Genomic DNA, 26489 nt, shown 5'->3' with positions numbered 1-26489 from the left:
TAAAAAAAACAATTCTAAAGTCCACAGATTTGATTGAATAGCAATGGAAAAACACTTTTAAAAATATGAAATATTTTTTTCAAATAATTTAAAGTTAGCTCGAAGCTGAAGTAAGAAAATTAAAAAAAATACAAACGTTAATATGCCAAACTTTAACAGGATTATAAATCACTAAAGTCACTATATTTTCCCTTAATGGGTGGTTGTAGCTGTGAATGGGTAGGTCAATGTGCAGAGAATGGTAGGGTGGGTGGGTTGGTAGCTGGATGGTATGGTGAGTGTGGATGGGATGGGTGGGCCTATAGGTAGTGTTCGGTGGGTGGATGGGTGGATGTGGTTAAATGGGTGACTGGGTGGTTGGGATAATGGAGGTGAGTTGGTGGGTGAGTTGAGTCGGTGGATAGATGGATGGAGTTACGGCTGCGGGTGGGTGGATATGAGAGGGTGGATATGGTTGAGTGGTTGAGTGGATGGGTGGCTGTGGTTGAGTAAATAGTGGATGGGTTGGCAAACGTTATATAAGAACATAAGAACAAAAGAAATAAGGGAAGCTGCAAGAAGCGACCAGGCTTACACGTGTCAGTCCCTGTATGAAATATACTTACCTATTTCCATCTATTATCCCCATCCATAAACCCGTCTAACCTTCTCTTAAAGCTCCCTAATGTTCTAGCATTAACAACATGATTACTGAGTCCGTTTCACTCAGCTACCACTTTATTTGAGAACCAATTTCTTCCTATTTCCTTCCTAAACCTAAATTTTTAAAGCTTGGATCCGTTATTTCTTGTTCTATCCTGGTTGCTGATCCTAAGAATTTTGCTTACATCCCCCTTGTTATAACCCTTATACCACTTAAAGGCTTCTATCAGGTGGTGAGCGCGGATCCACATGCTGCCTTCACGAAGCCTGTAGTCCAGACATCTGAGTCTAGAGAAATTTTAGGGACCAAGTGGTTTGGAAACCAAGTGTCTCGAGCACCAAACGTCCTGAGGCCTATTTGCACTCAGGCCGATCTGTCTTGAGGATCAAGTACCATCCGCCCCAGTACCAAATGAGGGTGAACCGCCATGTCTCCTGTGGCGCGTGTCGACAGTTACGGAGTTCTTATAAATAACATGTTTGTTTCAGCATTTTTCTTCTGAATGTTTAATATTTTTACGTTAATGTTGTTTTCGTATTGATATTTTCGAAATATCAGCTAAGGGCAAGGCTAATTTCTAAGGTGACTGAAAACATCCTAAATATGAAAGTTTGGAGAAGTGACAACATGAGTGCACCAGTCAGTTGTCCTCCAGAAAAGTGGCAGGTGGGAGGGAGCGTGTCTTCCAGATAAACCTAGCGACTCTAGTTGATCAAGCACCGTTGTCGTGCTCTCGCTTTTCTTCCCTATGTGAGTTCTTAACTCTGAAGTGACATTAAGTCTTCAGAATCTTACATCATAAAATCAGACGAAAAGAAGATAATACAAGTAAACTACCGTTCCATAACGCATGGAAGAGGCCACAGCGCAATCACGGAAATACTAACGTGAACTGCAGGCAATCGGCTGTTGAAGAGAAACGGTTAGGGGAAATATCGATAAGTTACAGAGGGAGTTTGTTCGAAAGGGTAACAGAGGAGACCCGCGGCAGGAGATAGAACTGGCCGAAGGCTCGAGGTGGCAAGGGTTGAGTGCCTTTTAAAACATTGATCATAACGCTCTAAGTTGTGAGGAAAGAGGTAAAGGAAGGCATGAATTCACAGCGGGATGGTAAAGTGCAGGAATAAATGAGGTGAAGGAGGAAGCGGATGGGAACGTAAGGGCTTTAAGGGGATCATAATCATAAGCTGATTTATGGAATGAAGGTTGGTGTTGCAAGGCAGTCAGAATTACACCTCCATTGTTTCAGTAAAGCTCACTCGAAAAAAAATAATAATGTTTCTAAAATAAAACACAACACTTAATGAAAAAAATAAGCCTATTTATATTTAGCTAAACATAAGTGGCAATAAATGTATCGTAACTCGTCTCGAAAGTTACTGAAACAACTAATCAAAGCATAGCAAGTATACAGCGATACAAGAATAATATTTTCGGCACTGATCAGAAACACAGACTTAAAACCTCACATAACACTGCTGTGCATACAAGTAGCTTCGTCCTCTGATTGAAAGTAAAATCCATAGCGAGCCCCAACATGATGCAAAGATAAGGAAAATAAAATGAATGGCAATAAAGGCAAAGTGTAGGGATCAAAGAAGTCACTTAATTGTTACTTTAATTGTGCTCTGTTGCTTCTGCCTGGGGCTCGTCCTCTACACGCGCCATTCGTTACCCTCAAGCGAGCGTCTATAGAAATAAAACTGGTCCCAACAGCTGACAGGCTGCAACTATCAATTCCTCTTAAAACTAAATAAGAAAGAAAGAAAGAAAGAAAGGTTTACTCCCTCCCATTTCATTGCAGTTCAGAATTAAGGAAGGGTGCGTAATACTCCCTCCCCGCACTCTCCTCTTGCTGTTAATCATATCCTAGTAACGCTGACATATCGACGCCTGTACACTGCGATGGCTGTGTTCTGCTGGTACCCATTTCACCTCTCATCATAGTGCGTACTGCACCATTAATCTGACTCAGTTGTTCATAGAAAAAAAAAAACTTTAATTATCTCCTGACAGTCCTGCCACCGAAACCTTCTACATATATGACCTTTTAGTGGAAACACAAATAAACTAGTGAAAAAAGTTCAACAAATTTATCAATATCAGAAGTGAAAAACGAAAATGGTCAGTTGTAGAATATATATATATATATATATATATATATATATATATATATATATATATATATATATATATATATATATATATATATATATATATATATATATATATATATATATATATATATATATATATATATATATATATATATATATATATATATATATATACTCCTGCAGAAGTAGCAGGAGTAGTAGCAGTTGTAGCAGTAGTAGTAGTAGTAGTAGTAGTAGTAGTAGTAGTAGTAGTAGTAGTGGTAGTAGAAGTAGTAGTAGTAGTAGTAGTAGTAGTGGTAGTAGAGTAGGAGTAGGAGTAGCAGTAACAGTAGCAGTAGTAGTAGTAGTAGTAGTAGTAATAGTATAGTAGCAGCAGTAGTAGTAGTAGTAGTAGTAGTAGTAGTAGTAGTAGTAGTAGTAGCAGTAGCAACAGCAGCAGCAGTAGTAGTAGTAGTAGTAGTAGTAGTAGTAGTAGAAGTAGTAGTAGTAGTAGTAGTAGTAGTAGTAGTAGCAGTACTGTAGTCATAAGTTTGAAACACATTCATATCTCTAAAAGTGTGGTGTGGTGCCACGCTGCGTCATTTAGCGCTCACGACCACCGTAGAGATCTATGTGAGTTCCTCGTGCAAAGTTCACTCCCCTCCCCCCACTGTCCTCCATCCGCACCCCTTGCGGTGTACGGGGGTCCAAGTTCTCCCTCCCTCCCTCACCTTGCCCTGCCGAGAACACTGCCCTCACCTGCACGTAGTTTATCTTGAGGAGCCAGTCGTCGGAGTCATCTTCGTGCAGCGCCCTGAATCGCTGATCGGACGTGTAGGTGTAGCGGCCCACCGTCAGCAGATGTATGTCACGGTGCCGCACCCAAGACACCTGCGTGAGGAGAAAGTGTTCTTTGTTTACCAAGGAAGGTGAAGATTTGCCAACGGAAACATATAGACGATGAAAATTAAAGAATATATATATATATATCTCGTATACGAGTATATATATATATATATATATATATATATATATATATATATATATATATATATATATATATATATATATATATATATATATATATATATATATATATATATATATATATCAGTTGCGCAAAAGAAAACTGCAAAGTGACAAAAGTTTCTTTTAGCTGGAGTATTTACAATATCGTGCAAACTTATAGTCCTAACATTTCCAGGTGGCAGATCTGGTGATCGTCGAGGGACCTCGGCTTGTAATGTTGAGGAAATGGTTCCACTGGTGGAGAGGCGAGGGTAGTGCGTGAGGGGCGGGGTGGGGCTGGGAACCGTGTTGTGGCTGTCACAGAGCCGTTGATATGAAATATTTTTGCAGCTGTTGATTAAAATTTCTATTATAGCAGTATTTGCGGAATGTTTTCGTTACATCGCCGCGGGCATGCTTTCCATTAGTGAGGAGATCAAAACTTTTATTGCTGAAGTGATGCATAACTTTTTTTTCCTCTCTTTTTTCACCGCAGCACTAAAATTGTATTCGCTCATATCTTTTCTCTCGTTAAGTGATGCATATTGAATACGGTGGATTTTATGAGGCCATATTTTCATTATTGCATTCTGCTTGTATACATTCAAGTGGAACAAATTGCGTGTAATTTTAAGAGTGCGTGGGCGTAGGGAGGCGAATCGGAGTGGAGGCGCTGGAAGCTGTGAGGCCCCTTGTGGAATGTTGATTTACGAGGATGACTGTCAGGAAGCAGTTTGTGAAGAGAGTAATAACACTGACGCGAAACATGATTCCCCAGACGTCGTGATATTGCTTTTGTCTTCCGTGACGGCGTGAAGATGCGTCACCTGCAGTGTGTGGAGTGGAGACACGGAGCTGTGTGTGTATGGTGCATGCGATTACTGAGCTGGGAGAGAGAGACAGAGAGAGAGAGAGAGAGAGAGAGAGAGAGAGAGAGAGAGAGAGAGAGAGAGAGAGAGAGAGAGAGAGAGAGAGAGAGAGAGAGAGAGAGAGAGAGAGAGAGAGAGAGAGAGAGAGAGAGAGAGAGAGAGAGAGAGAGAGAGAGAGAGAGAGAGAGAGAGAGAGAGAGAGAGAGAGAGAGAGAGAGAGAGCCTAATTATACTAATACTTATTGTGTGTGTGTGTGTGTAATAATAATAATAATAATAATAAAAATAATAAAAATAATAATAATAATAATAATAATAATAATAATAAACGGTTTATTATTTAGGCAGTTAACAAACTGAAAATGTACAGAGGGGGTGGGGAAATACTTAACATTAATCCTAAAGGTAAGTCTAATCTAGAAGGGAAATACTATTGATTGATGGCTCGCACCATGGTGGGAATCGCGCTGAGTCTGTACCGGTCCGTGCGCGGCGCCTTTAGAGGCGTTATCTTGTTGTGGTGTCTGGTGGCACAGACCGGGCGAGGCGCGTCAGGCGGCAGCATGTGTCTGAGACGTGGATGATGCAGTAGTCCCCTTCCAAACTTCTCCAGAGCCTCTCGGTGGTGTGTGTGTGTGTGTGTGTGTGTGTGTGTGTGTGTGTGTGTGTGTGTGTTACTTATATTATTGCTGATAATTACTATTACTACTACTAATATTTCACCAGTACCAGGGACAGTCATTAACACTACTACCCGAGGAGTGGTTGTTGCACGCACCGTTTTGTTGTTCACGTTGTGCACGCGACAGTTGAGGATGGCCGTCTTGCCAGCCAGGGCGGTGACGTCTGCGGAGTGTGAGGGGTCCAGCTGGGGCGGCGAGGGAGGGGGTAGCGTGGCGGAGTGGTACTGTAGGTGCGGCCCGCGGCCCTCCTGGACGTGGCCCTCCCCTCTCACACACAAAGGGGATAAAAACAAGGAAATGTCAACAACTACAACGGAAGTCTCACTCAGGTAGTCTTTTTGTTTTTGTTTATAGTTATTTAATTATTATTCTTTAATTTTATTTTAATTTTCTGCTGCAAACTTTCACTGAGTTAGTGAAGGAGATAATGAAGTACTTAATTTAATTTCTGAAGCTTCACTGGCAAACTTAGATTTTCTCCTGCCGCTTTTTACGCCTCTTTTACTCTAATTTTGGTTTAAAGTTTACAATGTTATCCAGATATATTTTGCACTGTCCTCTCTGCTCTTTTGAAAAATGTATTACAACAGAGTATATCTTTGTCTACTGCGTCTACTACCCAAATAGCGAGCTTCTCCTTATGTAAATACGGAAGAGTAATGCCACCCCTGATAGGAACAAAGTGGAGGCGCCGGCGAGCATTTGTGAACTCAAGGAACAAGGCGATGATTGTGGAGGGCAAGGCTAGAGTAGCGCCGAGCTGTGGTGGAGGGAAAGGGAAGGGCGGTCGTCCCAGCATGGGAAGATATAAAGGATGGTTGTGTGCCATGTGAGGTACCATACGCGGTGGATGAGAGAGAGAGAGAGAGAGAGAGAGAGAGAGAGAGAGAGAGAGAGAGAGAGAGAGAGAGAGAGAGAGAGAGAGAGAGAGAGAGAAAAATGTACGTAGTATAGATGTTATGTATACTCGTACACACTCCCGGCCAGACTGAATCCGTCATAGATGTCCCCTTGTGGCACCAGCAACCACTAATCCTAGGAGCGTCAGTCTAGTAACAGAGAGGAGATTAACGATCACTCGGAATAGCAGCTGTATAAACACACTGCACTGGGCTGCCGTTTCGGACAGCAAGGCTAAGTGGAGCAAATAAATTCATGCCACTCAGAGTTATTTTCTTTCAAATACGAAATGAAGCAGTTCATATTTTTAACGTTAAAATGGCCGGAATAAGTTAAATTTGTGCCAAGCTCTGAAACCAGCAGCCAGGAAAGTATAGCTGTTTGATGGCGAGGGACACGCCAGCACGCACACCAGCATGCGGGAGCGTCCTCGGCTGCAGAATGAGTGGCTGCGGCGAGGGATAAAACTCCCAGCTAAATGTTACATATGCCAAGCTGTAGACTCTTATAAGCGCTCCTGGCGTGGACTTACGATGGCGTTTGTTCAATTACGTGGACGTTTGTGTGGTGAGTGGTTTTGCTGGTGGATAATTACACCCATAAATATAATATATACACATAACGTATCGAAGGGACACACACACACACACACCCACACACACACACACACACCCACCCACACAGACACACACACACACACACACACACACACACACACACACACACACACACACACACACACACACACACACACACACACACACACACACACACACACACACACACACACACACACACACACACACACACACACACACTTACAATATAGTGGTGCATTAAAAATACTCTCGCTTCGTTAAAAATGCTATTACATCCAGCGAATGCAATTTACGGCATCCCACATAATATTTCCATAATAACTACATTTCCTTTTTTTCGCCGTAACCTTAGTGCAATAACCAAAAGGCTATCCACTTCTTTTTTTTTTTTATACAGTGCTGAGGGAATTGAAATCCATCAAAATTCCTCTTCTTCCTCTCCCTCCTCCCCTTCCTCTTCATCTCCTTTGGTCCTCTCGCTTCATCTTCCTCATGCATTTCCTACACCTCTCGTACCTTCTACATTCCTTCCTCCTCCACCATGCTTCTTCCCTTCGCTACTTCTCTCTGACATGTGTACCTTCTTTTTACATACGATCCCACTTGCTACTTGCCTCTATTTCCCCCCTTCCTCCCCCTTCATTCCATTACTGAAGCCTCGTAAACTTCCTTCTCCCTTTCTGCCCCATACAGTATTTCCGTCTCCGCTTTATCTCTAGTCCTTTTGTTTTTTCCTCCTTCGGCGTTCCCTGATTCACACTTGGTAGTTTGTGACGCTATCTTCCTCGGAGAGTGTGTCTGTAACTTCAAAAAAACGAGGCTATCTTTTCTTTACCACGTTGTAATGCTCGCCCGCCCAAAATCTGCCCGCACATCTGTCATTCAAGTAACTGAGGTGCTCTATCCTACTCTTTTTGCCTCAACTCAACAATGCTCCCTCTCTCTCTCTCTCTCTCTCTCTCTCTCTCTCTCTCTCTCTCTCTCTCTCTCTCTCTCTCTCTCTCTCTCTCTCTCTCTCTCTCTCTCTCTCTCTCTCTCTCTCTTCCTCGCCGCGTACTATTCTTACCCTGGCTCTTCTATCCCCTCCTCTTCCTCTTCCTCCTTCCAGACCAGTGGCGCTTCCAATCTCGCTGGCTTTTTCAAGATTCCGAACGAAGCCTACACGATATACTTGAAGCTACAAGATGCTACGGCGGCAAATTCTCGTTTTCCTTCTTGAGCCTAAGGGCTTTGTTTGGTTTCAGTAACTCTACAACAATTTTTGACCGTTGTATCATGTAATTCGTTTCTTTAGTTCAACGTATTTGCGTGATAAACACATTTGCCTGATAACGCAGAAAAAAAAAAAAGTGCGAGGGTCAAGGTTAAGCGGAAAGGATCCTTGCCATGGGCTTAGCAAGGAAATGAAAAGTGCCAGTCATTTTGAGTGAAGGCTCAGCGAAGCCTGAAAATCTGGCACGGGGCCCGAAGTTCACCTGGGGCCTTCGAAACTGGCTTGGTTCGCAGAATATCTAGAGCAACTTGAGCAGGTTACGCACAAAACAATATGTACTTTAAGCATCTCTTTGGTTCTCAATAAGGAATAAGTTCTGCACACAACCTGTCTGTCATTAACGGTCGTTCCGCTAAGGGAGTGCCCATGGCGACCTCGCAAGTCTCTTCAGAGAATTTAAATCTCCTATTTTGCATCATGGAACACTTTATCGCTACTGCGGATATTTTTCTGTGAATTTCCCAACCATGACATAAAAAAAAAATCACCATTGAAGATAAGTGAACTTTATGACATTAGTATTATTTTCTCGTCGGGGAGGGGGAGAGAGAGAGAGAGAGAGAGAGAGAGAGAGAGAGAGAGAGAGAGAGAGAGAGAGAGAGAGAGAGAGAGAGAGAGAGAGAGAGAGAGAGAGAGAGAGAGAGAGAGAGAGAGAGAGAGAGAGAGAGAGAGAGAGAGAGAGAGAGAGAGAGAGAGAGAGAGAAATACATATAGCATATTAAGTTGCATAGCATCCATGTCTATATTATGTATACTTTACAGGTTAATGTATTTTCCAGTATCTGTGTCTTCTGAATAAACCTGAAAACAGACTGCCTGCCACGAAGCTTTTCTCCTTGGGTCTTCAGGAGGCGCTTCAACCTTCAAGGCACTTTGAGGATGAAATCTGATTCCGTCTTAAAATTTTGTGTCTTTTCCTTATTTAATCATTATAACGAAAGAGTTCTACTTTTGGATTGCCTTTTGATCGAAACAAAATGAAAAAAGAAAAGAAAAAAGTGTCATCATAAAAAAAAAAACTAATATAGAAATAAAATTAATTGCGTGTCGTATATGTTTCTTTCACTCACGTCATAAGGAGCGCGGCGTGAATGGGGAAAAAAGCGGCAAGTATCACTATAGTGCAAATGTTTTTCCTTCCTCAAAAACACGTGCCATCATGCACGCACATTGTAGGATGACAGACGTAAGATATGCCATCTACGTTCATATAACACAGAAAAAGTTGCTGACAATGAGGAAGCCATAAATCTTGACACAAATGGGTCAGCTGTTAAAGATACATTCTTGTTTCAAAATCCGTGTAAGAAAGTGATAATAAAACACTAACATATTTCGTAGATGAATTATGGCGTTTGACATGAACTAAGGAAAATATATTGCTTTCATACACACACACACACACACACACACACACACACACACACACACACACACACACACACACACACACTGCCAGTGCCCCCATTGTACTACAGATGTACTTGATGTACCGCGCACACCTATTTTCCCTCTACCTTTGTGCCTTTCAGCCCAAGTGTTATCATAGAGCAGTGGCAGAATTAGGCCCTCCGGTTAAGGCTGCAAGTTACAACTACGAGGCTCTGTGCCAAACTCCCTGGTCAGATTTCTCCCTGCTCTTCTCGCCGCCGAGGGAAACCTAAAGCTGTGGGACCTCGCCCCAAGGCCAGGAGGCTTATAACAACAAGGAGGAGAAATACAACCTGGAAATGTGAGCGGCAGGGAGGGGAAAAAGCGCCCGTTTTCTCGTATTATGGAAATGAGTCGCTCCGATGAAATGTGCTCGTGGAAGTCTAGATTAAGTCACATAAAACTTTACTTTTATAACGTGAGAGGCAGTTCAGTCTGGTGTAAAATTGTTATATCAAGCAACAGTTATATCAGAAAGCCCAATTGTTGAGTTGCATCACACATGCTATACACCTATGGCATTCATTCGTCTTACCTGTACAAAAGAGGATGAAAAGGACACACGTGAATGTTGCCATTTCGTGTTTCACGTGCTTATGTATGACGGGTAGTGTGGGCCGAGGAGTGCGAGGTAGGCCGCGCAGGGGACTGGGGCTTCCCACGTTCTCCTCTTGCTCCCCCATCACCCAACAACTCACTTTTCTTGTCTCTCCTGTTTTCTTCCAAGACATTTTCCAACATTCCTGACGGGTGCCTAAATTGTTACACACATGCTTGCTTGCCTCGCACTGACTACTGAAATATGATCTCAATACTGAAATTTTCCTGATTTTCACTTATACATTACTAGTTCTTTGGGGTATTATTATATTCATTAGTTTCTAATCAACGAAAAGTTGTTATTACAGTATCATTTAATAACTAACGCTGACTTCAAGAGCTTGTGATGGTCATTTCACCCTTATGTGTGTACGGCCGTTATTTTTACCCATAAAACTTGTCGAAACTTCGATGCAGCAAAGTGTTTAAACTTGGAAACACATTCCTTTTAATGCACAAAGGCTTCACAGTTATTTCCCAGTGGTGTGTGAGAGTGGGCAGTTTCAGAGAGCCACACACACCTGCCGGGTCCCAGCTCCGACGTCACCTTCACCTCAGGCACGGTCCAGGAGGTTGCTTCGCTCTTGGTCCCAGCCAGGCTTCCTGAAACAACAGAGAATGAAGCTGAATCTTTCTAGGCAACTAGCACCGAAATCCACTGTGTTTTGTAAACGAAACCTTTTAATGGCTAATGCGTTACATTACACAATACTGGCCTTGTGGCCTTGCATGTCTAACATTTCTGTGAACAACCAGCAACGGTTTATAATCCGCACACCCGTTATGAAATACGCTCGCCTGCATCAGAGAAATAAAAAAGATAAGTTGGCTAGAAATCCTCTGGGGTGATTTTTTAAAGTTTGCCCACAAATAATGCAGTTTGGCAAATCACACATATTGCATATTCCTGATTGCAATTCTACTGGCTGCAAGCCACGGTAACATATTTTACTTTGTAGAAATCCTCGACAGTTGCATAAAAATCAAGAATGTCGTTCACATTCCCGACCTATTGAAAATCTTTCTGCCTCGTCAAGAGGAATTAATTAAATATAAATTCACGTCATTAGAAGAAAATATCTATATGGCTTTCAAAGACATGTGTTCAAAAAGTATTGCGATTGTTGCTGCAATTACCATTATATAAGACACCTATACAAGCTAATTAGCGTCCCATATTACGGCTTGAGGCTGTGCGTCTGCTGACAAGTAAATCATGAACCAGAAATCTACTCCCATGGTGTGATATTAGAAGTTCACCACAGTTATCTTTTTATTTAAGTCATTTTCTCAGTCTTAGCACTAATATGGTGCACTGGGCAGAATCAGAGTCGTTGGAGTAAAGTTTTGGGTACGTTTCACTATCATGGCTCCTGAAAATGATTTGGGGGACGCGAAGGGAAGGAAGGAAATGCTCGCCACGCTTGACTCCGCTGATGGAGTCTGTCCTTTGCCCTACACTGTCATCACACTCTGCTAAAACTTCCTTGCAAGTTGATCTTTCGTTCTTCGTCGTCAATAATCCTGTTTATCTACTTTGTATTGCTTCCTTTCACCACGTTGGCTTTTACTCCGTATGCTAGTTGATTCTGTAACAGTTTGTCTTGCTCTATTGTTCCTGTTCCTTAGATTATCGTCTCCCTCAAGCAACTGTTATTACTTCTTTAGAGTTTAGTCTGTCCCTACAGTACAGCTTCATACTTTATACCAAACCTTGATTTGTTTGTTTGACAGGACTGAATTCCTTTCCCAGTACCGAAAACTAATGAATAATATACACGTAACACTGGAAGGTGATGTATCCCATACCGAAATCTAAGATACTAGATACCCAACTTTAAAAATCGTAGGAAAGGAAGGAGCAACAAAGAGACGCTAAATTACTTAAACACTTAATGGAAAACTGCTCATTCGTACCATGATGAGAAGCCTGGTTTTTGTTACCCAGGATGATCACACTATATTGTTAGGAACCTCTCTCTCTCTCTCTCTCTCTCTCTCTCTCTCTCTCTCTCTCTCTCTCTCTCTCTCTCTCTCTCTCTCTCTCTCTCTCTCTCTCTCTCTCTCTCTCTCTCTCTCTCTCTCTCTCTCTCTCTCTCTCTCTCTCTCTCTCTCTCTCTCTCTCTCTCTCTCTCTCTCTCTCTCTCTCATACTGTGTGTGTGTGTTGGGGGGGGGGGTCATACAGCTACTCAGCCTTCGAGTCTAATAAAACCTAATGGAAAAAAATTGCAATTCTGACTTTTAACGTCAATTGATCCCGTCTGGACCGTTCCTCTCCAGTGTCCTAATGAGGATGATACCCAAAGCGGAGGTGAGAAAGTTCCTTGTGTGCACAGGAGGCGGGAGAACTCACGGGGAAATCGATGACGACTCATGAAGATCCACAGCACACCAGCCTCTCGCCCCACGCAGTGATGGCTCAGGTGAGTGGCGGCAAAACAACTCAAGTCGTAAACTAACTTAAAAAAAAACTCAAAATTCACTTAAAACATACAACTTCCACCGATATATTTTTGTACTCGAAAGTTTAGTTTTATCGTCTCCCGAACTTCTGTCATGTGGTACTGGTGCGCGACAACGGAATGCCGAACCCTTACACTTTGAGCCGTGTGTGTGTGTGTGTGTGTGTGTGTGTGTGTGTGTGTGTGTGTGTGTGTGTGTGTGTGTGTGTGTGTGTGTGTGTGTGTGTGTGTGTGTGTGTGTGTGTGTGAGAGAGAGAGAGAGAGAGAGAGAGAGAGAGAGAGAGAGAGAGAGAGAGAGAGAGAGAGAGAGAGAGAGAGAGAGAGAGAGAGAGAGAGAGAGAGAGAGAGAGAGAGAGAGAGATTTCACAGGATTCAGGTAATTAATTACGTGTAAACTTAAGCTCTTAACGATCAAGTGGAAACCTCTTAGTACTGTCTGATGTTCCGTTTCACTAAAAACTACTGATAGACTCGAGAAAGACTGTATGTTCTGTTTAGTAATATCAAATTTCTAGTGTCTTGTATACGTGTTTTCTTTCCAGGAATTTGGTTTGTGATCTCGTCATGGACACATAAGCCCAGTCATTCTATAATTTCTTTCGTTCATTTGTAAATTACTTCGTGTCACTAACAACGAAGTTCTTTTTAGTCATGATTTTTAATAATGACTTTTTTTTCTTTTTCTTTTTACTGTTTTCATTTTCTCCAGCGCTGTTTCCATATGCTCATGAAATTTATGATTATATGTTTGCTGCCAGTTTTAGTTTCTGATATCTATGACACGTCTGGGATTGATCGACTGATTAACCTGACATTTCAACTTTTATTTCCCTCGCTGTACTAGAGCTCACACAAAACATTAAATAGTTTAATTTTCATTAAAATCTTAATGTTACTCAACCAGCTTTTCTCTATAATACGGCTATATAGTGGAGAGAGTCATACTTGGTCACATTTGTACTATAAACCTGCTTGCCAGTCAGCTAGGCATAATGTTTTGTATTCCCTTCAATTTTACAACCGCACTGACTGTAGACTCATGACACTAACGTCTCCCACTAGATTTCTCTGATCAGGGATTACAAGGATGGCTCTATTTTTCAGTCCGTCGAGGAAATTACCTGTGGCAGTAAGTCTTGCACCGCTGACACACACACACACACACACACACACGCACATTGATGAGATGCATATCACAGCGGTCGTGGTCTGTCATTTGGAGGAGCGACTCGAACTTGATTGTTAAGCAGCAAGTAAGCCTTTCCTTCCCTTCCCTTATCCCAATCATCCCATCTCCTGCCTCATAATAATTCTTGTCCTTCTTTGCTCGGTCTGAAAGTTCAGCCAGTACCTTTCTTTTTTTTTTTTTCTTGTGTGTGTGTGTTGTATGTACTAGCTATCATGTAGTAATTTTCGTTTGAGAGAGAGAGAGAGAGAGAGAGAGAGAGAGAGAGAGAGAGAGAGAGAGAGAGAGAGAGAGAGAGAGAGAGAGAGAGAGAGAGAGAGAGAGAGAGAGAGAGAGAGAGAGAGAGAGAGAGAGAGAGAGACCTCACATAGGCCACGTATAAATTTTCTTCACAATATTAATGTTTTTTATTTATTTATTTTTTCACACTTTTAATGGTGAATGTCAAACACCTCCAGCACTATTAACAAAGGTGTTACGTCGACTATAAAAATGCTGGAAGTCAACGCAAAGGAAGCTATCTAAGGGTCACATCAGATTCATTATCACCATAATTATTATCATTGTTATTATTATTATTATTATTATTATTATTACTATTATTATCATTATTATTATTATTATTATTATTATTATTATTATTATTATTATTATTATCATTATTATTATTATTATTATTATTATTATTATTATCAAACAACTCAGGGGTATACTAGTAATGGTTAGCTCATTTGACTCACCACCCAAAGGCTCCATGTTTGAAGTCCTGGCCGGGTGAATGCAATCAGGGCTTCTCTCCTCTCACGCTGTAGCCACTGTCAACCCAGCAGAGATTTGTCACCTTCCAACCGGACAAGAGCTGAGGGCTGGCAATCTCTCTCTCTCTCTCTCTCTCTCTCTCTCTCTCTCTCTCTCTCTCTCTCTCTCTCTCTCTCTCTCTCTCTCTCTCTCTCTCTCTCTCTCTCTCTCTCTCTCTCTCTCTCTCTCTCTCTCTCTCTCTCTCTCTCTCTCTCTCTCTCTCTCTCTCTCTCTCTCTCTCTCTCTCTCTCTCTCTCTCTCTCTGTGTGTGTGTGTGTGTGTGTGTGTGTGTGTGTGTGTGTGTGTGTGTGTGTGTATCTGTGTGTATTTGAGCTCCCTTGTTTGCATACTACGTGATATATCTTAAAATAATAATCATAATAATCTACACCAAGTCACGGGACGATAAACAGGCGAGGTATAAATAAGAATGTTCTTAAGTTTTCATCACGGCATTAGGAAGATATGAGCTCACGGATTCATTAGGAGATATAATGCAAAACGAAATACTGGAAAAACTTGGCCAGCACAGCGGAGCCACGAATCATAATGAGAGGAATATGAAAGAGTAAAGTTGGGTAGGCTTCGCAGACAGGTTGGGTATTCTCACACTAAGTAAATAATGGTAATATGATATTGCGTACAACAGAAAAGTTAGTTATACAAAAATAAAATATGATACCAAAAAAAATGAGAATGAATGAATAGATAAACTGATAGACAGAGACAGACAGACAGACAGGCAGACAAACAAATACAGACAGTTAGATAGATGGGTTCACAGATAGATTGATAGATAGATAGATAGGTAAACAGACAGACAAATAGGTAGGTAGGTAAAGGTGTGTGTGTGTGTGTGTGTGTGTGTGTGTGTGTGTGTGTGTGTGTGTGTATACCCATCACACCAATATACGGCTGCTTTAAATACAAATTACATATATAGCTTAAGGTGCAACGGCAAAAAAATATAATATAAGTAGATAGATAGATAGATAGATAGATAGATAGATAGATAGACAGATAGATAGACAGAGAGAGAGAGAGAGAGAGAGAGAGAGAGAGAGAGAGAGAGAGAGAGAGAGAGAGAGAGTAGAGAGGGGGAAGAGGAGCGCTTCCCGTAGGATCAATTACACTCTTAAGCTCTTACTTCCTACTGGCCAGGCCGAGGACGGGAGGGGAGCACCGCTGTCACCGCCACCACCGCCACCACTACCACCAACACCACTAGCAATATCCGAGCCACCACAGTCATCACTGACACCAACGCAGAAACATTGATACCACCAACACCATTACCATGCAGACCGCCTCCACCAGCACCCTCAATACACCATCACCAGCGTCGACACCACCGTCACCATCACAGTCAGGGATATACAACTACCAGAGCATCAGGTTCTGGTTGGAATGTGAAATTTTTGGGTCTTCATCTCGGTATCACTTTGAAAACCAGCAGCGTAAGAGACATCCATAAATCATAGCGCAATCTAATGTGTTTAATGAAATAATGAACACATCTAAACACTCTTCCAGAAATGGGAACAACACGACAATGAATTAACGAGTTACGCAAAGACGCATAAAATCAACGTTGCACAGGGAGCACAGGACTTACAGTATTACCAGAAGTACCAGATTTATCCCATCCCGTCTTGTTTGTATTTTCCGAAAGTTCAGGTGAAAGACCAACACTTTAGATGTAAGGAAGGAGTACTGAACCCACCAAAGATTTTTACACGTTATGTTAATCTTGAGGAAGGTAGAAAAGTTTAAAAGAAATTTTCGCCGATCTAAATTTTCAGCGCCGAGCCGCCTTCGTACGACCCGCTATCCGGAAAAGTGTGCCGTGCTCGTCGCGGCACAGCAAGCAGATTTATGGCCCAAAATCAAACATCTCCATAACAAATGCCATCATATTGTACTGAGATGATCAGTTAATAATGAATGCGTCCCGTAAGAAGCCAAATATTTGATATAAAACTCGCATTATTCAGTCATGAAACTTCGCCCTTTATCTTCAAGGTTTTCGCATTAACGGAGAACCAAAATCACCACATTTTCGAAAACAATTATGAGACTGAGAGCTTTTGGTGCGCATTAAATAGTTCTGGTTGATCCACCACTAGCTTGGTAGATGTCAACAGTTACAAATTTGCTGACAATGGTTAGCGAAATGATCCTTCATCGTGCGTACAGCGTAAGCAGTAGAAATGAATGAACATCATACGCTACTTGTTGTTAGAAAGGTTATAGGAATTCCTGTGATACTGGCGGAGATTATTTCACCGGCATTTACCTTTGAAGCAATTTAAAGCTTCCCGAGTTGCCGTAAATACGTTCTGTACGATTTTAATGACTTGGATTAAATTTTGCAATAATAACGAAGGAAATAAAATTAGCTTTTTCTCAGAACGTTTCATCCACACCTGGCAATGCACACATAGTTTTGTGAAACTATAACGAAACTTATTGACTGAATCTATACAGCTTGGTTAATTTTACTCGCCACGAGCTATTGCAAACAACCGGCAACAGCTTTCACAAACATCTATGACCAAATTTTCAACAAAGCTGAAGTGATTCCGTTCCCTCAGTGAGAGGAGATTCAGGCTCTGCCCTCCAGCTCCCCTCGCTGCCCAACACCTCAGCGACAACACAATCTGGCGGCCCGCACAAGTCTCCCCTTTAAGAGAACGGCCCCATTTACCAGCGGACTCACGCCCTTGTGGGTGGCCCGGGATTTAGTTCAGTATCTCTTGCGTTTAGTGGCTGCAGGGCCCAAGGGGAGGGCCTGGGCCGTGGGAGGATGGGGTTATAGTACTCTGAAATGTGATGGTTATTGATTTTTTAGCAGCATTTTTGTGACTTTATCTTCAGCGTCACTTAAGTGTAAACAGTTTTCACTCGATCTCCACTATTCCATTCTTGCCTTTAACTAACGACCTTTAATTTTGTCACTTGCCAAACTGTCTTCTCATTCTCATTCGGCATTTTACCACCTTGGTATTCAATAGATAATGAAAATCATCTCTCTCAGTTTTATATATCTATCTATCTATCTATCTATCTATCTATATATATACATATATATAATATATATATATATATATATATATATATATATATATATATATATATATATATATATATTATATATATATATATATATATATATATATCTGTGTGTATGTGTGTGTGTGTGTGTGTGTGTGTGTGTGTTGTGTGTGTGTGTGGTGTGTGTGTGTGTGGTGTGTGTGTGTGTGTGTGCCAAGTTTTTTACTGGTACGCCATAAGACATTAATTGTCGCCCCTTGTGATCAAATTCAGCCAGGATTATCTCAGCGGCGCCACGTCCCATCCGCTGCAATAACCGTCCATCACCGTCGCCGGGTAGTCATTTCTCCTCCAAAACGGTCACTCGTGATTTAAACTCAGTTTGTTCTGCGCCTCGTGATGTTCCTTTACTTCACGGATCGCAACCCTGGTATGAAATCTACCACTAACATATAATGGCAGGCAGATACGAACAGTCTTGCCAGATCTCAGTGTGTCTGGTGAAGTACCGGCCTGACGTGGGGGTGATGTGCTCGCTAAAGGCTATAGATTGTGCTCTTCCTCTCCGCTGAAACTTATACTGCTGTATTCGAATCACTCTATTCCTGGAACTATCTGCTGCTAAATGTGACTGGAAAAGCAAGTCACTGGAGAACAGAAACTTCCAGTTAGACGCAACAGCAAATAAGATAATAATAAAAAAATCTAGATCTCTAGGTGAAAATGATTTCACCGTTAACGCAATACTGCTCCCGCTTGTACACACACACACACACACACACACACACACACACACACACACACACACACACACACAGTACAGTCACTGGCGATTCTCCTATTTTTAAGTTGTTGAAATTCCTGAGCGCTCTGTCCTTACTGTCGAGTGGTGCAAGTCAAAGCAATGCACAACATTTCACAAGATCATATAACCACAGCACATTGCAGGAACAGGAAAACACTACCATAATTCATTAATGTTTTTTTCTTTTATGTCCACAAATTATTTAAAAAGTTATCGCATTTGAATGACGTTTTCAGAAAGGCAGACTTTGGATCGAGGAACAACTCATTTCATTTTGAGGAGGATCGGGATTTGTAATCAGTTCCAAGTTATCTTTTAACTCAGTCAGATTTCTCTACAAAGCATGTCCACGGAGAATGTTTACCATGTTTCATTTACACTTTGGACTGTCGTTTTATTATGCCATTGCCGATGCACTCCAAGCGGGTAACTTCCCAGTTCATGTCTGCTCTCGTGATTCGTCATTTGTACAGCAGCTGTTGGTCACGTTGTCGTGCTAATCTATACTTCATGCATTACTTTATAGGCCATCAAGCCTGAAAATATTTTCGGTGAATTAGCATTCATTGACTTGGATTGGTCCCGGTATAATAAGGTATATTCGTAGATACTAAAGCCAGTAACCTTGGAGGAGACTGAGAGTAAGTAAGACGGGTCTGACCTGGCCCTTCACTGCTGTGCCTGGGGAGGGCGGGGGTTGGGAGTAGAGGATGTCAGAGAGTACCTGGGCGCACGCACGTACATGCGTGCGTGAGTGAATGATCTCCGTCAACTGATATATAAAACTGCAAGTTTCACTTATCCATATACATACTGCTGTTATTACGAAAATACTGAATGAAACTGAAAACAAAGTTTTGCACAACAGGAATAACAGTGGTAAGGATAGGTTCCATAGTTTAAATGTAACAGTAATAGGTATAAGTTACACCGATTCATGAACAGGTATGTAGTTAAAAAAGGAAAAAAAGACCATTAGTGTGTAACGTATGAATAAGGTTTCTTAAATATTTCGTGGTCCAACTAATACCTTAAAAATACACTTCAAATCTATGCACTTTCGGTGTGGAAAATAAGCATGTATTATAATGAGCGTCTGTAAATGCAACAAGAAGTACAAGACCATTCAACCCGGGGCGAACACAGTACTTGCCAGTCACGGTGTTAAAAAGCGATTCACACCTCGCGGCTCCTGCCTGTGGTGAGAGAGGAAGGACAAATAGATAGGAGAGCGCACTAGACGAGGTTGTGTGGCGAGCGAGGGTGAGGTGTGTCTAGTTTCAGCACATGTGGTATTGTTCCCGCACCAAAAGTCTGAGGCGCCACTTCCTATATTTATTTGTTTTACTTAATTATTTTGCTTCAATAACAACACAGCCTCGTCCTCTGTGACACGCACACGAAACAAAATAGTGCGTCAAGGGAAATTACATCAGTAGCATAATTACTGGAAAGACAATGTAAACGAGTTAGATTAACGGGACGGGTAGTGTATACCAAAGTGTTGTTATCTGTCACCTTGTCTAAATTTTCATTAATTTTCTGGATTTCTCAATGATATAATTTCATGAATGCCAGTTAATATGGATATTTGTTGTTCACATTATTTGTTTATAAATACAAACACAAATGTCTCACGTACAAGATCATCGCACAACAGTACATGTGTAACATACTACGTACGAGTGAAACAAGCATCAGCCCGATTCCAGAAATACTTAACACTCATTGTCCGGACCTCCATAACCTCGGAGCTTCAGAAGACAGACACGGAAAAGTACCACCAGTAACCACACGATTAGGAAACAAGTCACAAGTCAGGAGGACCTCATGCACGCCTCCACTCACCGCTGTCTCGCTCACGACTGTCTGCTGGCCCGTAGGCGTGCTTACCGAGCTGGTGAGTCGGACTCGCGTCGCTCCCACCCTCGACTCCGCCACCGCCTTCCTTACTTCCACCTGCGCAGACACTTTCACTTACATGCTTATATATATATATATATATATATATATAATATATATATATATATATATATATATATATATATATATATATATATATATATATATATATATATAATATATATAGAGAGAGAGAGAGAGAGAGAGAGAGAGAGAGAGAGAGAGAGAGAGAGAGAGAGAGAGAGAGAGAGAGAGAAGAGAGAGAGAGACGAGAGAGAGAGAGAGAGAGAGAGAGAGAGAGAGAGAGAGAGAGAGAGAGAGGTGGTGTCCAGTGACAGCGAACCAAAGAACAGCAAGTCCAACAAGGATAACTGTGAGTGCAGTGTCAGCTGATACAACGTCAAAATTCAATCACATCACCCATTATTGTTGACCAGAATGGCCTCTACTTAGATCCACAATGAGCAGAGTCAGACGGCTTAATTCCCTGGTGCCACCCTGCAGTACGGGTTGCAGATGTAGTTAAGTAGTCGTGCAGTAAAGAGACATCACAGTGAAACACAGCATTACGTCACAGTAGAACCGCACCGTAACGGGTTTTACGATATATGTAGCTCATACACAGGTGAACGCTTGATTGGTGATGCACAACTAACGAAATCTCCATAATATATATAAACGACCATCCCCTTAAATATCCCACCACAGGAAGGGCACTGTATGATTGCGAGGTACGAAGAAAAACACGAAAACATAAAAGCGAAATGCAAGGAAGAATGCAGTTAAGTAAGACACACAGAGTGGAGGAAATAAGCTGGGAGAAATATGAGGGAGTGGAGAAGGCAAGATTGGTCAGCAGTAAGGGCTGGTTGGCGGGCGGCTGGAAGGACACAGATCAACATTGAGGAGGTAGGCCACCTCGTTACCAGGAAGGCGTTCCATCACCGAACACCGCGCCGCCAACATCCTCCCGGGAACTTCTGGTGTTTGTTCAATATTAGGGGACGTGCCTTGAATGTGTCCGGACCGGGGCACACACAATAGGCTTGTTTACTCTTCGACGTGTGGATGAGCGGCGACAACTTGAGGCAGCGGTCTGGTCTCCAGTGTCTCCATCCACTGCCCCGGAGAAAGTTTCCATCAAGCGTCGCTATTCTGTTGACTGATTTTTATTTTTCTGGTTTTGGGTGTGACGCTGTTCTTTTCTGGTACGACAATGGAAAAAAAAAAGTTATCTGTTTGTGTCTCAATGTAACAATGGATAAATCCTTCGAGATAATCCTGCTCCATTTTGATTACTTGAATCGTAAATTTACATTGGGAGGTTTACTACAGTAAGTTCACAAAACAACACTTTCTACCACGAAATCAAAACCCATCTCGCCTTAGCACTAGTCTGGCGACAGGCAAATGAGAACCCATTACTTTTTAGGAGGGTCGGCATCACCTCCCCCACACGCCCTTTCCATTGTCCTCATGAGGAGGACGAGCATTTATACATCATGGTGTTCATCTTTCTTAGGAAGAGAAACATATAGATAGATAGATGATATATATAATATATATATATATATATATATATATATATATAATATATATATATATATATATAATATATATATATATATATATATATATACGAGTATATATATATATATATATAATATATATATATATATATATATATAATATATATATATATATATATATATATATATATATATATATATATATATATATATATATATATATATATATATGTGTGTGTGTGTGTGTCATTCACCTACGGTCGTCTGCTGGTCACCCTGCCAGCCGTTAACCTACAGAAAGAAGCTCAGAGCCTCAATAGTGAACAGATCTTTGGGTAGGACTGAGGCCACTCATATACCACACACTGGGACAGAGGCGAGGCCACAATCCCTCGTGTTACATCCCGTACCTACTTGCTGCTAAGTGAACAAGGGCTATACATTAAGAGGCTCGTCCATTTGCCTCGCTGAGCCCGGGACTCGAACCCGAGCCTTCTCGGTTTGAGAGCGAGCGTGCTGGACCACCACACTACGCGGTGTGTGTGTGTGTGTGTGTGTGCGTGTGTATAAAGAGTAAATTTTGTTCTCCTATGATGATCAGTGACGAAATTAATTTCTCGTCCCACAATATCTTCTGATGTTAAAATGATTCTCGCGACATTAATTTTACAATACTCAGGAAATTTCTCCCACATTTAGTTGATAATGAGACAACCTCTATTCTCATATATCACTCTTTTCCTACCGATGCTTTTTCTTACATTTGCAGCCTTAGGAAAGACAAGCATCCACGCTTAATAATAACTCGTACCGTCAATGCAATAAGAAAATGAAACAGCTCATCGCGTAATGGGGACGCAAACAACCAGTGATAAAAATCTGAAAAATGTGTTGAAGAGTGGGTGAGGTGGACTAGTGCGTGAGAGATGAGAGGAACATGTGTGGGTCTGCAACACAAAGCAGCTTTTTCATATGACTCTTAAATCCGAAAGCACTTCTCAATTGACTGAAGTGTATTAACTTAGGAATTACATGAGAAGCTGGAATGCGTCTCTTCAATAAACAGAAAAAAAAAAAACTTCCGCCCTGTTCAGTATTAGATGAGATAAGTAATGAATCTGAGTAGAGCTGGAAAGTTTGGTTTTGGAATGACACTATAAGGAAGTGTGGGAGGAAGTTACATTTGTGAGAGCAGTGGTGCTAGCTCTGTGGCATCTTCATCAGTATTAATGGATCTCTCAGTGGGTTTCATTTTCGTAACACACACACACACACACACACACACACACACACACACACACACACACACACACACACACACACACACACCAGTTGCATTACGTAAAACTTTAGCATACAACGCTTGTACAAATATTAAACAGAACATCCATCTACTTGCTCGTGTAAGGCTGGTCGAGGATAATATCCCTAAAATTATTCAGGATAGCACCACGAGCACGGTTAACCATTCAAATGATTCTGATCCTTCCTTCCCCTTACAAAAATCACAATGCTACTCATCTACCTAGCTGTAGTCACCCACTGTAAGAGATGCACTACTATGCACGATACTTTCTTCTGAACAGTAGCCGCACATCTCGGGAGAGTGCAAATAGACTAACGATAAATCCAGCAACCCAACACTCTCATGCAACACTTACGAGGCTGAACATCAAATTTGCATTCGTGTTATCATTGTATATTCAGCTCCAGCCAGCTGGCGGCTTCTGGCTCAGCCAAACTCCGCACACTATGATATTTACTGTTGCAGATTAGCTTGCGAGGCTTACTTGGACAAACAACTCATGGTCTTAATTCTAGAAGGGAAAAGCAAACTCAGAGAAAGATACTGTAATTACTTTTCGCGGCAATTGTCTGCGCAGAAATGCACACACACACACACACACACACACACACACACACACACACACACACACACACACACACACACACACAGGAAAAAATAATGGTCATGTAGGAGCGCCCACTCGTCGTTCCATTGACTGTCAGACCACGCACACACGCGCCCGCGTGTATCCCCTGCTCGGCTGCTCCACCATCTGCAAGCAGGGCGTGGAGGCCGTCACGCCCCAGACAAATCTTAAAGCATGGCATGATACAGCAACACTCTTTCAGATCACTTCCTGTTTATACTTCGGTAAAGTTGCATAATTAGTACTATCGTGTCCCCCAAAAAAACAGTACTCCTGAGCAATATAAAATTTTATAACTGACATAAAATCCACTGCAAAAGATCCTTCATTATATGGAAAGTGAATATCTAGTCTAGGAGCACCTGAACACTAATGCAAGATAGAAATACCTCAGTTCCATCACGCCCTCACACACGCCTCTCTCCTGCCGGCTTTCTGGTGAATAATAGCAAGTTATCGCCTTCTGTATCGTATATCCCCCGTGATGTATGATGCAATGTCGATGTCACTGTAATTCTATTTAACAGTGCACCAAAACAGGATAGTGCAATTTACACACTCCGTCTCCGCCATATGTCTGAGAACACGAGGTAAGAATTCTGTTCAAATATAATACTGGTTTATTAATCTTGTAGCATGCGTTAACAAATTCATACAGTACGTTTTATATGTGTTAATTTCTAGTTCAGGAAAATAGCTGATGCCGAAATGGAGCTTCTGTCAGTGCCACTACTTCTGCAATAATCCGGCGAGTTAATGAGGAGACAGATCATGAGCACACATTTCTCATCGTCTTCCAACTTAAGACTTGGCTAGCGGTACAGTTCGTCGCGTTCCCTTGCCTTCGTGGCTCCGAGTTTGGTGAAACTTTAAAACAGCGGTGATATAGTATATCGTCATTATTCATTACATGTTCCCTCATGCTATTTTCTTCACTTCATAAAGCTGATGTATTATCAACACGCTTCGAAAGCCCACTCCAGAATCGCTCTTGTAACCTCCACTCTCAGGTCCACAGCGCGGCACAACCTACAAGTGTCCTTTCCTAAGACACTCAGCTTCACTGGAGACAAAATGTAAATAATATCACTTAGTCAAAGCTACTTTTGCCATTCAGGAAAAAAAAAACAATCTGAAATTCATATACTCGTACAATAATGTACAACTCTCTCTCTCTCTCTCTCTCTCTCTCTCTCTCTCTCTCTCTCTCTCTCTCTCTCTCTCTCTCTCTCTCTCTCTCTCTCTCTCTCTCTCTCTCTCTCTCTCTCTCTCTCTCTCTCTCTCTCTCTCACACTCACACACATACACACACACACACACACACACACACACACACACACACACACACACACACACACACACACAATAGCCCAACGCTTTACTGTGAAAGAAAGAAAGAAAATAAGAAACTCGTGGAAGCATCCGCCTGTTCCCCGAGGTAATGGTCGGCAACATCCTCGCGAGGGCGGGGCGCATAATAATTTGTCTGTGAGTCCAGCGAGGCGAAATCAATGCGATTCACGTTCAGCCTTGCTAGGACCTGTCCACGGAGAGGTGGGGTCGCAGGATGCTATTCCGTATGCTGCTATTTTTGCTTGCCTTTGCGATTTCAAAGAGCAAGAACTGCGATAATTTGTGGTTACTGTGGTACTACGAAATGAATTCCATACTTAGCCAGCATTCTGAAGCCGGAATATATCTGTAAGAGTCGAGACTAGGGTGGGTTTCAGTGAGGTCAGAAAATTCGAGTTGTATGTGAACATCTTTTCTAGATTAACAAAACTTTTGGAATGCCGCACAGGGAGCTCATTCACTTGTGTCAAGACGACTCTGCATAGTGCACGCTTACTTATAAACAAGACACAATATAAAGCTCTTCTTTCTTTAGGTCGACTCATTAACCATAAGTGGCAAGTGGATTCCATTTATATCGTGATGCGATGTGAAACGCTCTGTCGATGTGAATGTTGCGTGTATTCGTTTAAGCCATCAATTTTCTATACATAACTACCCTTTGTCGTGTGTTCTTTTCCTTAACTGAATCAGTCAACAAGTGCATTTTGTTTTTCACTTTCTCCATCTGTTGTCCTTCTTACGACCTTAACTCCAAAACACACTGCTTGAGGACATTCCAACGTCTTCTAAAATACTTAAAATTACATGCCTTGTCTTTTTTTTTTTTCTTTTTTGCAAACACAGATGTAAAAAGCACTTAATCATTTATACTCCCATTTACTCCTTTTCTACAACAGTAAAAAAAAAGGAAAGAAAAAAAGAAAATGAAAATGCTACGAACTTTTCTAACTAACTTGAATGCATGCTTGCTTATGAATTACTGCCTGATGACACGCAGCTCCGCCACACACACATATCTGCGAGCTAATCAAAATTCTCCGTAGAAAAAGGAACCGACATGCAAGAACACCCACACCAATAGCAAAGTTCACCTCGGTACCAAACCATTCTTTCCTGCCATCGTGGCTTCCACTTCTGACAGAATCGCCCCGCCTATCATTACCACTATCACATTAGTCACCATCACCACCACCACTAACACCATTACAAGGCAACAGACACAACAACAGCAATAATATCGAAACCATTTCTGACACGACAACAACATATTTTGCAATTAGTCAAGAGCTATAACGATTACTAACATCGCCACCACCAACACCATCACCACTATTATTTTCAACACCACTACAGCAATACC

The 26489-nt window shown here is 41.7% G+C and overlaps 1 protein-coding gene across 4 annotated transcripts in view; it reads right to left on the bottom strand.

The window, feature by feature from the left end:
• The window catches only part of LOC135108261 (zwei Ig domain protein zig-8-like), a 37345-nt gene that overhangs the window by 5308 nt on the left and 5548 nt on the right, over positions 1 to 26489 (bottom strand). Inside the window, exons 1-6 of one of the 4 annotated variants that reach the window (XM_064019025.1) lie at positions 20257 to 20275; positions 14492 to 14566; positions 10491 to 10705; positions 10038 to 10245; positions 5395 to 5564; positions 3499 to 3630 (exon numbers count right to left, since the gene is read on the bottom strand). In XM_064019025.1, the coding sequence (XP_063875095.1) occupies positions 3499 to 3630; positions 5395 to 5564; positions 10038 to 10233 (498 nt within the window). In that variant the 5' untranslated portion in view covers positions 10234 to 10245; positions 10491 to 10705; positions 14492 to 14566; positions 20257 to 20275. Of the gene's footprint in view, positions 1 to 3498; positions 3631 to 5394; positions 5565 to 10037; positions 10706 to 14491; positions 14567 to 20146; positions 20280 to 26489 lie in introns of those variants that run through there. The other 3 variants (XM_064019020.1, XM_064019035.1, XM_064019012.1) reach the window with 3 other exon arrangements.

This window comes from Scylla paramamosain, chromosome 2 (genome assembly GCF_035594125.1).
Source record: "Scylla paramamosain isolate STU-SP2022 chromosome 2, ASM3559412v1, whole genome shotgun sequence".
NCBI classification, from domain to species: Eukaryota; Metazoa; Arthropoda; class Malacostraca; order Decapoda; family Portunidae; genus Scylla; species Scylla paramamosain.
Note: the sequence above shows the minus strand (reverse complement) of the source record. Positions and strands in the feature narration are given on the sequence as shown.